The sequence below is a fragment of the Anopheles bellator genome, chromosome 2 (genome assembly GCF_943735745.2).
Source record: "Anopheles bellator chromosome 2, idAnoBellAS_SP24_06.2, whole genome shotgun sequence".
NCBI classification, from domain to species: domain Eukaryota; kingdom Metazoa; phylum Arthropoda; class Insecta; order Diptera; family Culicidae; genus Anopheles; species Anopheles bellator.
This window is the reverse complement of record NC_071286.1, coordinates 55,602,792-55,618,302: the sequence shown is the minus strand read 5'-3', so window position 1 is coordinate 55,618,302 and position 15,511 is coordinate 55,602,792. Positions and strand designations below refer to the sequence as shown.

At 46.6% G+C, this 15,511-nt stretch overlaps 1 protein-coding gene across 1 annotated transcript in view; it reads left to right on the top strand.

Annotated features, from left to right (window-relative positions):
* LOC131207748 (mucin-5AC) overlaps nt 1–15,511 on the top strand; it is a 151,525-nt gene that overhangs the window by 112,893 nt on the left and 23,121 nt on the right. Inside the window, exons 2-3 of the mRNA XM_058200373.1 lie at nt 13,923–14,497; nt 14,560–14,765. Of these exons, the coding sequence (XP_058056356.1) occupies nt 13,923–14,497; nt 14,560–14,765 (781 nt within the window). The remainder of the gene's footprint in view (nt 1–13,922; nt 14,498–14,559; nt 14,766–15,511) is intronic.

Below are 15,511 nucleotides of genomic sequence, written 5' to 3'. Positions count from 1 at the left end.
GCCCGGTGGCCCGGTGGCCGATCGGCACAATATTTCACCGGCAGCACAGTGCCTTATAAGTGAAGCGATAATTGTACCACCGCGCGACTTGATTCGTAGAACGGCCGGTAAATCGGCGTACCCTGCCCCGCGCCGGACACACGATCACGAGCGCTTGATTTGCAGCCACAACCGGTCAGCCTTGAGGCCGGGTCCACCTCTCTCTAGTCGCTGTCCGCAAACCGCCCCATTCTGAACGGGCCGGCCAACGTTGAGACATTTTATATCAATCCGAAAGTACTGTTACCGTGGGCCCGTGGTTCTCGTTGACTGGCCAGCCCTGCCCAGCACCGGGCTCGGTCCGCTGCCCGTCGATCCGGTTTCAATCGACTTCGGCTCGGTCCAGATAAAGCTGTCTGCTCCGGCCCGGGGAACCCTGCCCTGGAATACTTAATCCGGGTCCGTAACACTAGCACACGGGCTCTGCTTCCCATTCGCGTGGCATTAAATTGTCAGGGTCAACATGGTGCTCCGATAAAGATATATAGAGCTGGCCCGGAGCAGGTCACCTCGTTGATCCCAAAAACATCGCCGAAGGTGGTCACCCCAAAAACGGACACTCATAAATAGTGAGCAATTATGAGCTTAACTGTTTATTGAATCGCTATTCTCAAAATATCACCACAATACTCATTTGAATGTCCTTCTCTGTGGAACGATCCCAAGAAAGGAACAATGTCCTAAGGTTTACTTCTGCGGACAGATGCGACAGTCTTTGGCGGACACAATCCGGTGGTGACATAATCTGCATCAACCACCCGAGCCAACCTTAGAAAAGCCATGGCCAGGCTGGCCAGTATCGAACAAACGGTAATCACTACCCATAAAACACACACTTCCTACCTACACTTTGTTGCCATTTTCGATTCCACGGTCGGGCCGCCCGCCAGCCAGCCCCGGCATTAGGTCGGCCACGACCCAGCACAACAATCGACGAAAACATAAACAATTTTACAAAACATACCCCCCGAAGACAGCAAACGGTGGCGATCTTGGCGCCTTCCTTGTCCGTGGGTCTTTGCGTGTCATTTGCAATCGAACACAACACGAGTCAGGGGCAGGAATCGCTCACATTTTCATTCGTTTCGTACAATGGGCCCATCATAAACATTCACCTCACCGGCCATATCGAACCTGCCGCCCGTTCGATGCCATTGCCGTGTGCCCGTCGTGGTGGTGCTGTATTGACTCGGTACTTTGTTGCCCTTCCCCGCGGTCCCGAGAGCCATGATCTTATGGAAATGGGTCCTTATGGGCCCTCCTTTCTTAATGTCACTTTCCATCTCACCGGAATGAATGAGCATAAAAACCAAGGGACTTGGTACGTACTAGTATCATGCTGGCTGGTGGAATTGGATTTGTTTCAGCCCCTTTCCGGAGCCGCAGAAGCATAAAGCCCTCAATCAGAGTGAGGGCCCCACCCGAATGCGCGACTCCTTGTCGCGTGGTCCCCGGCGCAAGCGCACACCAATTTCGCAACACTCTCGAGGGCGCACGAGAACCGACCGATCGACCGAGAATGCAACTGCAATTTAGGTGCACGATCGACCCACGCCACGCCGGTGTGCAATCGAGGACTCGTTTGACCAGAGCATTGCGACCACTGGGCGGTTTATTTGGGGCCGACATATTGGAGCATAGCGTTGGGGTTTTTGTTGTCTCTCGAAACCCTTTACCAAATCGCGACGACGAAAAGAATTAGGTCGACACGAAAGGTGTTCCGATGTGCAAGGAATTAAAGGAAATGAAGCAAATATGGCACGAAGATACGATGCGGATTTTATAGATTATTTCTTATGTTTCATTCTAAATCAATTAAGTTTTGTAGCGTAACACTCCAATCAGAATTATTTATGAAATAAATGAGTAAAACATTATTCAATAAAACCTTGGAAGCCTTAAGGACTATAAACGTTTGTGACGAGTTTGAATTTTATAAAAGTTGTAAAACAATATAGTAAATATTGCAGTTATTATTGTTAAAAGAGAGGTTGTTGAATTTATCATTCCTGTCAAATGAAGAGGAGTCGACTAGCTTGAAACAAATACAGATGAAATAATTTTTGTTTTATTAGGTCTAGGAGTTAATTCGTGCGGTTTTTATTCGACATTTGTAACCTAATTACAACTACAAAACACATGACTACATTAATGAAAATATTGTCCGATGTTAGCTACTACTTTCTCCCATCTTTTAGGTAGTACCATCTTTTAGGTTCTAATGCTTACAACAGGTGTTGTTTACACTTTGACCAAACTATCTATACTAATCTGAACTTCTGCTAATAACAATAATAACAAACTTTCGGATCAACCCAACCCAGTCACTTCGAACACGATGGATCCGCACGATCTGCGGTGGCAATCGGGTTGATTGGTAGCTGGTATTAAGCCGTTAAGGAGGGACTCCTCGGACGCCATGGACCCTGTGCCCTGTATGTGCAGTGTGACCTACCGCCCACAGCTTGTGCACACGCAAACGCCAACTACCCCGACTTTGCGTAACACAACTCACAGAACTCAGCCTGGACGGCTGAACGGCCTAGATGGAACATAATTTTCGCTCCATCGCTCCAAAGAAAAACTTCTTCGCGGACAAAGACGACGACGACGACGGCGGACCTTGCACAACACACGGATTGCTTCCGATTTCCGCTCGCCTCGGACTTCATCCATTTTCCACCGGTCAACAATGGCTCGTTAGTGGCGGCGGCGAATACAAAGTGTGAAACTTCCGACGCTCCGGCAGCGAACACCTTCCCCGGCCTAGGAAGTGCCTAGGCCGCAGGTTAAATCGTCCGTAAAACGAAAATCGCGCCCAAACACAGTTTCGTAGTTTGCGTCCTATCGGCTTAAATGCAAACGGCCTACGGCAAAGTGCTGGTGGGAAGCACGGCACGGTTATGGTTTGTTTGTTTGAAAATTGATACTGCGAATGAAATTGAATTTTGATTGAGTCAATAAAATGCATAGCCATTTTCGTTTCGCCAGATGTGCTCAGTGAAGGGTGAACCTCTTTAGAGTGTAGGGACGCCCATCGCCCCCCGAGGGGCGATAATGGCAATTTCCGTTTCCTGGCTCGGCCCCCGTCAAGCGTGGAAACGTAAGCTTCGGTGTCGGCCAGAGAGGTTCGGTCTCATAAATTCAAGCTGTTTTGCGGAATAATTTATACAAATGTTTTTTTGCTTACATTAGACGAGTTTAGCAGCACTAATGGAAGGCCACACCGGTTGGATGGCCTAGAATTTTTGGGGACCCCGGCAGGGATTGTATAACAATTTTCTCACATTATTTAGCTACCCATTTTTTTATAGCTATTTGTGAAGCTGATCCATTGGAGTATGAAAGTGTGAGGCCCGAGAGGCGCTACGTTCGCGAGAATTAAAAAGGGAGTAGCAATTGCAAAGCCAAAGGTTCGTAAACCACATTTTCATTCATCAATTCAGCGATCCAATCGCCCGCGACGAGTGACAGGAACCGAGTCGTATTAGTGTCGCGCATTGTTGCCGCGCTGTAGACAATTAGAAGCATGTCTGCGCGGATAGAGCACACGTGACACAGAGACTGGAGATTTCTCACGGTTAAAAGCCGCGTGTTGATCGAGGAAGTGAAGCTGCCGCTGAAGCTCCACTGATTAGACGAACAAACACGGCCAGCAGCACGAGCGCGCCACGTGTTGTGTAAATGAATCCACTAAAAGGCTCTACCCACCCGCCCGAGCGACCGTTGTTAACACGAGATCATAAAAGTAAGAAATAATAAATAAATAAAGTGCCTCAGTCTCTGGGCCGTGGGTATCCCGCAGGGTTCGCGTTCTGTCCTTCGCCGGATGCAGTTTATACACGGTCGATAGTTAAAATCGGTCGACGGAACACGGCCGACGGAATGATCGCGCAATCGCGCGCCGCGAACCGCCCGAAGGAGCAGCCCGGTAAATTGCGCACGCCACGGACACGACGGACTGACGGATCAGCCCAATCCAGCCCGACAACTACGACAAGGCGCAGGCGCGAAAGACCAAATTTGCCGTTTGCTTGCGCACCTCGAAACCGGCAGGCGTCAGTCGAGAGAGTCCCTCGCAGCCACTGGAAACCAACGGCAGCAAACGAAAGACTTCAACGCTGCCGGCGGCCCAAGCGACAAACTCGCGCTCTAGCGTCGGTAATTGAGGTTGCAGATCCGATTTCTGCCCCATAGCCATCGGTCATCAGGGAGCGTGGTTCTCGGCACGAACCACACGCGATAGAACCCCGGGAGGACCGGCTCGATTCCGGTTGAGCGGATTACCCGAGCTCGATGTAAAATTACGTAGCGACCGATGCGACCGATGCTGTGTAGAGTCAGCCGCGGTTCGCGGGCGCACCCCCGCTCGGTCGATAATTAGCGGCTCGAAAGCCGTGGCCAACAGCCGAAAGTGGCCGTCCAACTCGCACGCCGTGGCGTTGGCGTTAAATGCCAAAATGTCAGAAGTGAATGGCGGGCGGATTGATTGGGCCACTGTTGTTACCGTTTTTTTCGTGCTCAGCCGTCCCCCGGGATGGCCAATCATAAATCCAATCGCACCGCAGAAAACCGCGTGATATTATTTAACGGTTGCTAATAAATAACGTGTGGGAGAAGACGTGGGGATTATGTTCTAGAATTAAACAAAACAATCATCCCCCATGCGTGTGGGTAACCGGAATTGAAAGATCACAATCGCGCGGAGGAAAGGTTGATTAATTTTTAACAACATCCACACCACGCGGCGCGTAATCGGCTGGTGCGAGTGATAAAAATGTCAGCTTCTCGATTAGGGCTACTCAAGGCGCCACCCGGTTTGAGGCAATGAGTTGCAACAATCGACAAACGAGTTGGAGCACTCTTCGGACCCCTTTTTTTTCTTAATGTCAGTCTATGTCATTAATTTACAACACACACGCCGACGATGCTAGCGGCCCCGCATCAACACCATTAACGTGAACGATCATAATCCGTCGGTCGGCAATCCCTTCTAATCATGCTCTAGGTTTAATATGATTTGCTGCCGACGGCGACTACTTCGGGTTGCTTCAGATGGGCACAGGGCACAGGTGCGGCGGGGTCCATCCAGTTAAGCAAATCCACAGCTGGACGGGGTTCTGATTTCTGCAATCAACTCAGCTGCAGCTCGATTTACGGGGAACATTATCCCTTCGCAACGCGCCCAGCGCAACCTTATTAGCTCGGCCACCGCGGTAAGCGGATCCGTTTCGAGGGCACTTCGGGGCTCGGGCTACGCTGGTCCGGGATCAAGTGGTGTGCACCGATCCGCTGTCGATCCGCTGAGTGGGCCGAGTTGAGCAACGGAAGAGACATCTGAGCACCGTCGAGATGCCGTCGTCTGCTGCTCCGTTTTGGGCTACTTGATCGCAGTAAATGTTTGCAACTGAAACTGTTGCCTTTGCGCAACTTCCTTCACACAGGCCACCGGTCGCCGTGGGAGGGATTCGAAACAGAGAGACAAAGCCCGAAGCGGTGGGAAGACGGCAATTTGAGTCCACGCGTCGGCCAGGTTCAATCAACTTCCCATTCGATCCGCTTCCTCCCGATAACCGAGCCGATTTGGGAAGCCCCATCGCAATTAGTGAAGGTGCCACGAGCCGGGCCTGTCAGTGGGTTCGTGGCTCAGGAAATCCCAACGGAATGCTACATCGTTTGAATGGTGGCCAGATGTTGCTAAATGGCAAGGCACATGTTGTTGCTGCAATGTTGCCTTTATAATTTTCCTTTGGGATAAAAGAAAAAAGAATTCAAAAATGTCAAATATCAAAGACCGAATTATAAGAATATTGAGTTGAGTAATTATTCACGCTCGATAGAGTATCAAGATACATTCTGTCAAATAAGCACCAGGAATTTGTGATCTTAAAGAAAATGTTTTATTTGCTTTTTGATTTTTTTGTGGCATTACATTGCTACACATGTCAGTGACTTATGGTGAAAAGATCGGCCATTTTGAATGATCATATAATTTTTGACAGCTGTTTTGCTTGGACAATAGTTGGCTCATCGTCGTTTTTTTTCTCTTCCAAAAAATGGATGGCAAAGAATTTGTATCAAATGTTGTGTGAAAAACGAAATTAAGAGTTCAGACGCAATCGAAATGTTGACTGTGGCCTATGATGAAGCTGTTAAGACGAAAAGCAGCATTTATCGGTTGTCCAAAAATTTCTCAGAGGTCCGAGACGATGTGATCGTCGAAAATCAAAGTTTGGTCGAATGTGAACAGTTTCGCTTACAGTTTTCTTCGATTGCAGGGTCGTGGTGATTCATGAGTTGTTGCCAAAAGATAGAACGGTCAATAACGATTATTACCTGCGCAAGTTATGCGCAATGTGCCAAAGTCACCGTTACCTAATGTTACCAAAGTCACCGCTTCGTTAATTGTGGTCGGTTAATTTAAGAGAAGACAGAAATCGCCGATAAAACAAAACACGTTCAAGCAAAACAGGTGTAAAAAATTAACTGAGCATTAAAAATAGCCGAAATTTTCCACATAAGTGAGTGACATGTGTAGCAGAAATTACGCCACAAAAAATCGAAAATCGAATAAAGCATTTTCTTTAAAATCACAAATTCTCGGCACTTATTTCACAGAATGTATCTATCAAATTTTCAAATGCACACATTTGCAGTAAATTAGGTTCAGTCGTATTTGAATTATAAATATTGTAATTAAAACGACTTTTTTTACTAAATAACTATTTATTTTGGCAACATTACTTTGTTTTGACATCAGAAAAATGATGTCATATAAAAACATTAATTGAGTTTGCAACTTACCTTTGAAGAGGTTAGACCATATCGACTTTTATGCCGAAAAATTACATTTTGCGAGAATCATTGCTTTTCTGCTACCTGCTGAAGAAAACTGCTACCGAATCGCATCTAATGCATGAAGAAGTTTGTTTTTGGAAGATCGCAATGCTTTAAGCGATTACAAAAAAAATTTCAATTGCGTTAGAAGACGGTGAACTACCAGTACTTTTGGACGAAAATGACACTCAAACGCAACAACAACTAGCGAATCAGCTAAATGTGTCCCAATACACCACATCTATATCTAGGTGTACGTACTGGTGAAATTGAATTTTAATAAAGTAAAAAAAACATTTCAATTCCTTAAACATTTTTTAGAAAAAAGTCTCATTTCATAGGGATGAAACCTGATTTATAAAAATAAAGTCCACAATAAAACATCGGATCAGTCTTGAGAAATTTATCTTGAGAAAGCCTTTTAAGAGCCATCGTAATGATATGAAATTAAAAGTACAGTTGGGCAACTGGCTACCCATCAAGCTCCGTACCAAGCTGGACTGTGGACTGTGGATTTGCGTAGGAGTTTTGCTCCCGCGATGACCGTTATTGGCCCAGCGACTGGCCACACCCGCTTGGACCGGACAATTTAAGTTCCCACACGCGGGCCACCAGACCGGACCGGAATTGCAAAATGATGGCGAAGGTCATTGGCATTGTTCTACCGCGAATGCTCGAATCGATTCGATCTTGAAGACTGGTTTTATGGCCGCTTGACGTATTCCGGCACCGCGAACAGCGAAGGTCCGTGCCCCGGGCCGATCGGTCGGAGATTTAAACGGTTCTCCCACAATCTACATCTTGTGGAGTGCCGGACAGAAGCCGGACAGGCTGCACGGTTCCCCAGTAAGGCGGTGAGCACCAAATCGGCTCGTTCGAAATGATGCATGAATCATTCGGCCGAGCCCAAGCGCCGCGAATGGTTGGGCGTTTCGCGGGTTCACCTTTCACCGTCGCCAGAACGTCGACGACATTTGCGTGGTCCCTGTGTCGCACATCCGTGGGCTTCGTGGACCAGTGTCCAGCCCAGAACGACGGCCGTTGGGGCTCTGGGCGCAACTGATTGTGCTGTCAAAGTTCTCGTCTCAAGAAATGGGACCCCGGACACTCGGATCGGTCGTGAAAGATAATTTGCCATTCACCACAGAACCAATTCCGGCACATGTGGGCTTTCAATTTATGGTGCTTGATATAGCGCCCTCTAGCAATAAGGCATGATTGTAAAGTTGACAAAATTCGTTGACCCCGCGGAGCAAGCGTTCATTACATCCGACAGTTAATATTTTATTGGAAATGGTTGCCTACGCTATAGCATCTACCCTATTCAATTGAATCCACGCTATACATTCGTCCGAACATAACTCTTCGTCGATCACACTTCCTCGGCCCCCTCAGCAATATTGACTAAAATAGCTTCATCATAAGCCATATTTAACATTTCGAATGCGTCCACGCTGTTAATTTGGTTTTTTACACAAAATTTTATAAACATTTTTTGCCGTCAATTTTATTGAATAGAGAAAATTGCCGATGAGCCAAAACACATCACAACACAAAAATTAAGTGATCATTCAAAATGGCCGAACTTTTCAACATAGATTAGTGACCTGAGTAGGAACATAATCCCACAAAAACATCAAAAATCGAACATACCCAGGTATATGAAGTAACCCACGTAAATACAAAATTATGATTACTTTTTGAACAAATCTCGTAAAGAATCTCTTTAAATGATCGAACATTCGCTCAATTCAAGGATTCAATTTAAAAAAATCTCCATTTCTGTAATCAGTTATCGCAAGAACAAGATTCAGAGCCAATTTGTTCAACTCAACCCGAATGCCCTTCGGGCGGAGGTTGTGAAGGAGGTCTTCTCTGCGCTTTCTAGGAAATTATGGAAGTGTCCACCTTTTGAATTCCAATTGGCATCAAAGGGCTGTTGCCGGACGGCTCGTACTTCCTACTTCGATAAGCAAAGAACTCCCCCTTGGATCCGGAGACCAGAACGTACTGTTGGTCCTTCTCCGACAGTATGTTGTGAGATAGTGGCGATGTCACAACACATTCATGTTCCCCAACGTGGTGTGACGTTACAATTGGATCCATGTTCAAAGCGCTGCGATCGCTTCGATTATGCGGCGAACGAACCAAGCAACAGCTTCAACAGCTGTTCGAGTCTGATCGGATCGGAGCGCGGTCATGTATCGTCTTGCGAAACCTACGCCCGGGCTCGGTCACGGTCAGGGGGCGTCCGACTGGTCCGACTTTTACCGCTTCGTGCGTTCATCACCCACACTCGGGAACGGAAGACGAACGAGGATCGGTCGAAGAAATGCGTCAACACGGGGCGTCGTCGTGGGCGCCGTTCGCGGAAGACGCTGATTTACATCCTCCGCTCGTTCCGTTGGTGTCTTTGAACTTGAACCCGGCCCGCGGTTGTAACGTTAACCACCGCACTCACGTAATGCTTGTCGACTTTCTCGGCCCGGGGCCCGGATTGTCAAGGATTTATTTTCCCTCGGGAACTGGCGATGCGCGCGGAGGAATGAATTTATGGTTTCAATTAAGTTGTAAGTCTCGGGCACGAGGAACGGGATAAAAAAAAGTGGACAAACGCCTTCGTAGATCGATGCCTGAAGATGATCCACGCTTCGGTCCAAGACCCGGACGCGAGATCTTTGGTGTGGGAAGATGGGGCCCTCGATGCGTGGCACCGTGTTGCTACTTTAGAGATCCATCCGGACGGCTCAAAGGCCCATCAAACAGCCAGCCTTCGCCAATCGGTCCCGGGCTGGTCGGTCAGTCCAATCTGGCTTGGTCCATTCAAATGACACAACACTCAACGGCAACGGACAGCCGAAGAACGGAAACGGTATCGGGTCGGACCGCTCGTCCGGAAGGTAACGGGGAAGGTACAAGAACCTTCAAACGGCGGAGCATAAATTGAAATGGAGATGGAGGGTGGTATCCGCAGGTATCTCACGGGTTGGGACGGTGGAATTTATTTACCTTTCAATGTTTATTTCTTCGCCGCGCGATGTTTGCAAATGCGCTTCACACCACCGGCCGCCGGCCGCTGAGAGTGCATTGTGCTGGGGGAGCTGGGATTGCAATAAAACTCAAATTGTAATACCATTCCGCGCGAAGGTGATCCAGCGTCATAGAACGCAGAGGTCTATTGACGAAGAACATTGTTTCCAGGCTGCCGGTGCGGCATTGAATCGAGTCAATTTGTTGTTGAAGTACTGTTAATGTTAATAAGGTTTGTAATGATTGATTGTAAAAAAGAAAAATGAGGGTTTCGTTGATTTGTATGCCCCTGCTTTGGAATGCTAAGGAAGTTCCCGAACTAGAACTGTAAGGACACTCGGTCCGAGGGGATCAAGGAACAAACAATGCTCTCAACGCTGCTTTGACTTCTTCATTGGTGAGAAAATTTTGCGCGAAAATTGGGGTTTGGTTAGGATAGAGAACTATGCATCAAAAGTTAAGAGCTAAAGTCATATTCCTGAAATCAAGGTTCTTGGAAATATAAAGTCTAAGGATTTTCGTTAGTTTTATAGAATTATGAATGTGAATGTTATCGGCAGTCTAGTATAGAATAGAGAACCACAATAGCAAACCAAACACGATAACATCAACAAGACAACATCAACATCTTACAGCCGAATTAAACCGCGATAAAACTATCAAGTAATGGATCATCTCCCAAATACAATCTTATTAAGTTAGCTATAAAATAGTTTAAAAAAAACCAATCTGACCTTCTAAGATTAAAAAAATGAATATAGACGTCCTATATGGAGGGCCTTTTGTTGCACGTTCCTCGACGTTAGTTATTTGCTATTAGGTGTGGTTGTAATTTGTATGTTTTGTCATAACATATAACCCAACGACATCAACGACCTGTGAATACGGTGAGGTTCTTTGTTGGTTTTAAAATTATTTCAAAGTCTTCTTTGTTGTTCATGTGCGTTCGATTATTCAAAACACAGGGCTATTTATTTTCTAGCTTCAAAACAAAACTTAAAAATAACAAATGAAAAATTAAGTTTCTAATGAAAGTTTTTTAACATAAAGTTCGTACTTTGCCATTATGCGTGAAATATCTTTTCGGGCTTCTCTTCAATCGATTTATGGTTTTCAGTGCCGCAGATGCAGCAATGTTGCTTTTTCACATAGCCGCCAAGTGAAAAATCGGCCTCGTCGTTGAACAAAATTTTGACTGGAAAAATTAGCGTTCTCACGAACTCGGTCGTCAAGAACACAACTGGTGTATTATCTTCATTAACGATGTATTCAGTTTCATAAATGGCAGACAATTAACTAAACGTTTGACACTTGGATTGACAGGTATTTTCAGAAACTGTAAAGCACTGTGATTTCAAAATTACGATAACGCTGTATTAGTGTGAGGTTGATTTCTATTTGACTTTGACATTTATCCACCAGGGAACTGATCAGCACACGAAGTTTGATTAAACATTATGTCATGCTTTAATCTTTCAGCTTGATCAGCGCCAAGAATTCAATTCTGGGATGGGTGCTTTCGAACAAAACTCTTGAGAACAGATCAGCCAGTTCTGACTGTTAGATCTTGGCCCTTTGAACGTGTATTTACCTGAGAGGTGTTCGCTTCTTCTCGTTTACTTCTTAGCTCATTGAGATCACCCTTGTCCCTTGTCTCCGCCGTTGGCTGCTAGACATCAATTATTGTGTTTCGACTTGTTTTCCATAAAATAAGCAAAATCTGTTTTGACCCCTGGTTAAGTTTAATTGATCACCACGTTGCAACATTGCAGCACTTCAATTAAAACGAGCAACAAATAAACTGGTAATAAAAGCTATTCATGGGAATTAATAGCACGTACATCACAAACCATTTGGCTAACTGATCGTCCCATCAATTAATGAACTAGTGGAATCTCGATTGCTGACTGAGATGAAACCGGTTAGATAGCATAATTTAACACCCAAAGCATGAGCCGTTTTTTTACTCCCAAATAACGTCGAAATTAACAACTCTACCCACCTATTAGGCAAATCGTTTCCATCAATAAAGGAGTAAAGTGACCATTGGAAGCAAAATACTGCCACGAAACACGACATATGGCGAAAAATCGTTTACGATGAAACAAATGGCCCAATAAAAGGCGCCATAAAGTGGACTTCACCTGAAAGTCGAGAGACCGGAGGAGTCCTCTGCCTGCCTAACGAACGGTGCAATAGTATCACCGGAGAATCCTGATACCGATCCTTGGGGGGCTTTTATCGTTACGCACAAATCTTTGGAACCAAACAGTGGGCCCCCAGTGGTGTCGGTATCTAATCGACCATTATGCGGGAACAACGGCACCACAACGCCCTCCGAAAGCCGGCAATAAACAGCGGCCACCAACGCCTGCGGGTGGCGGTGATTTATGGTCAACGATTGTCCACGGTTGTCCGATGTTTTGGGCGATGTTGCGATGCTGATGAAGTAGTATCTGCATCTGCGGCACCACCCGCAGTGTCGCCCTTGAGCGCTCCGAGCGGTCCATGTGGCTTCATTAGAAGCGACACGATACGATCGATGATCGAAGTCTGACAGCTGGCGTTGGTCGACCGACGGCCACCTCCGGTCTGGTGGTCTTTGGAAGCACACGGGTGGATCGGGTGGAGGTGGTGCCCCAGAAGAACCCTTCAGTGGCCACCGTTTCCTTTTGGCTTCGGCTGCCATTCACGCACCATATCGTGTCGATGCGTTGCAAGTGGTTTCGTGTTTCGCTCAACGCCATATGCCAGACTGTTCGAAAAGTGTTGCGCTGCGATAAGAGAAACACAATTTTATGGTTTAAAATACACGTTATTTTCACATACATTCAGAATAAGCTCCCTGAACATCAATATACTGGTTCCGAATAGACTCCAATTTATAAATTACATCGCTGAAGTGAGAAACTGGAGGGCTGCAAAATACGCTCCCACAGCTCTTATGATCATCATATAATGAAAAACGCTGTTTACGCATGTTTTTTTTTGGGTCTGAAAACAGATGGAAGTCGCTAAGTGCCAAATCTAGTGCATACGGTAGATGTTCTTCAAAATTTAATTCATGGTTGTCTTTCGTTTTCAAAATGCTCTTGTGATAGGCTGCATTGCCCTGATAAAAGAGGATTATTTCTTCTGCAAATCGGGTCTTTTTTCACGAATTTTCGTTTTCAGTAGGTCTCAAAGGTTACAACAATAATGAAAATTTATTGTTTTATCAGTTTGCAACCAATTCACAGGCATATTTCTTTTCACATAAAAAACTTATAGTAACACCTACTTGGCTTATTTTTGTACACGAATTCGTTTGGGAGCCGAAAAACTAGGTTGACACCGCTCCTTATCCTCTTGTTTTGATTCAAGAAAATGGTGATAGACCCAAGTCTCATCCATAGTAATGAGTCGACGCACAAAATCCACTTTATCCTTTCCAAAGCGCTCTAAATGTGTTGTTGTTCCATTATTAGCGAGTGCGGCACTCATTTTGCACACAGCTTTTTTAAACCCAACACTTCAGTCAAAATATTGCCTACAGTGCCCAATAAGATACCTAGGGCTTCTGTTAAATATATTTCAGTCATTCGACGATTTTACAATACGTAATCCAGTATTTTCCTACGATTTCAAGTGTTTTTGGACGTCCTTGATGTGGTTATATTTTCAACATTCGTTCCTAAATTTCCTTTGATTTTAAACCTTTCAAAAATAAAAATTCAATCACTGCATGATGCTTGATTTTTCTCCGACATAAAAAATACTGTGACACGGCGATACTGAATGGCTTGTAAATAAATAATGAATGAACATATATAAATTAAACGTCAAGTACGTACGTCATATGAAGAGTGAGTAAATTTAGACTAGTAACAGCGCCCTCTGTTATTGAACCGCAAACCTTATTGAACAACCCAGTGACGGCCCATAGAGGGATCTTCACGCTGAGTGATCCCCAAGCAATCGTAATCGGCATCGGTTCTCATCTTTCTCTCCCCTGTCTTCCCCACTCCCGTCCACAGAACATGTCTTCGCACAAACAAAACGCTCGTTCCGCACGAGCGCAGCGCAGGGCCGGGCGCTCGGCACGAACCCGCGCCAGTCGTCCTCGTCCAGCGTGGACTTCCAGTGCCCGGAGGAGTTCGGCTACTACCCGCATCCGGCCGACTGCTCCCAGTACTACGTCTGCGTGTTCGGCGGGGCGCTCCTGGAAAGCTGCACCGGCGGGCTGATGTACAGCCACGAGCTGCAGACCTGCGACTGGCCGCGGAACGTCGGCTGTGAGCTATCGAGGGGTCACAGCTCACCCTCAGCTCCTGCCGCACCATCCCGCACGGTAACGCCACGCGTCCCGCAGGTGCTCAGTCGGGTGCGCTTCTCGTCGGCACCATCAGCTCCGTCGGGCCCCTCGGCCCCCAGTGGACCATCGGGACCTTCGGGACCGTCCGGACCCTCGGGACCGGCCGAACCGTCCGCTCCGGCACGTATCCAGCAGATCCACACGCTGCCGCCACCGCCACCACCACCGGCTAACCCGAACCCGGTCATCACGACGCGCGGCCAACCGAAGAACTCACCCCAGGAAGACATTGCCAAGGTACGCCCAATCCACGGCAGGGCAGACCCGTTCTCTGTAGCAGGTTCTCTTCTCCCTCGCAGCTCTACGCAGAAGCGCACGAAACACTTCCGCCAGTGGAGGAAGAGGAGTCTGACCGTCAGCAGCGCGTCTACCGCGGGCAGCCCAGCACGGTGTCGCAGGTGCAGCGCGACCGGGACGGCATCCTGCAGCAGCCGAGCGTCAACGCCATACCGACCCAGGCCAAAGTAGGTTCGTTCGCGTACAGTGCTCAACCTCAGCCATTCAGGTAAGTGGCGATAGCCCGCGCCCCGGGAGCTCCCGGTTTACTTCCGTCCAGATGTACGCGAAGGAAAGCGAAAAGAAGTTTAGCTCACGAACGCAAAAGACAAAAGAAATACGAGGATCGTTACTTTAGTCAATCCAAAATTTAGTACCAATATTTAGAACAAGCTGTATTTTACCAACGCGAAAACAAGTTTAGTAACCGCAGTGCATACCATTCCGTTCAGAAAATATTGCCAGGGGTCCTTCCTAAAGCCCTCAGTTATTGTTTTGGTCTAGATTGTTTTGATTAATTTAGCTACCTCTGTTAAATTGAGTGGGGTCTTTTCACATGCTTCACAAGGTCCACGAATGGCTCGAATAGCTCGATGGCTGACTGGTCTGGACGACGATGTTAATAGCCTAAAACATTTATATCATGACTTGCGGCTTGTCTGGGTTGTACGGTGAAGTTCTTCGCCGATAAGATTGATTCCTTCTTCAATGATTTTTTCTTTCTCCAAGTTTTGACCAACCTAGAGACTCTCTACGGCCACCAAGACAGGCCATCAACTTGTATGATTCATCCAAATATCGTTGTCATTTGTTTCCTCAGGTAGATGTCCTCGTGTAGTCCTCATATAGCGAAAAATTTAAACTCCTCATAATGATGGTTCAGTCATAACATAAAATTATCATTCCAAACCAGATTTTCTCACAATAAGTGAGGTTTCAAAACATGCCGATACAAAAATAGCATTCTTTTTTTTT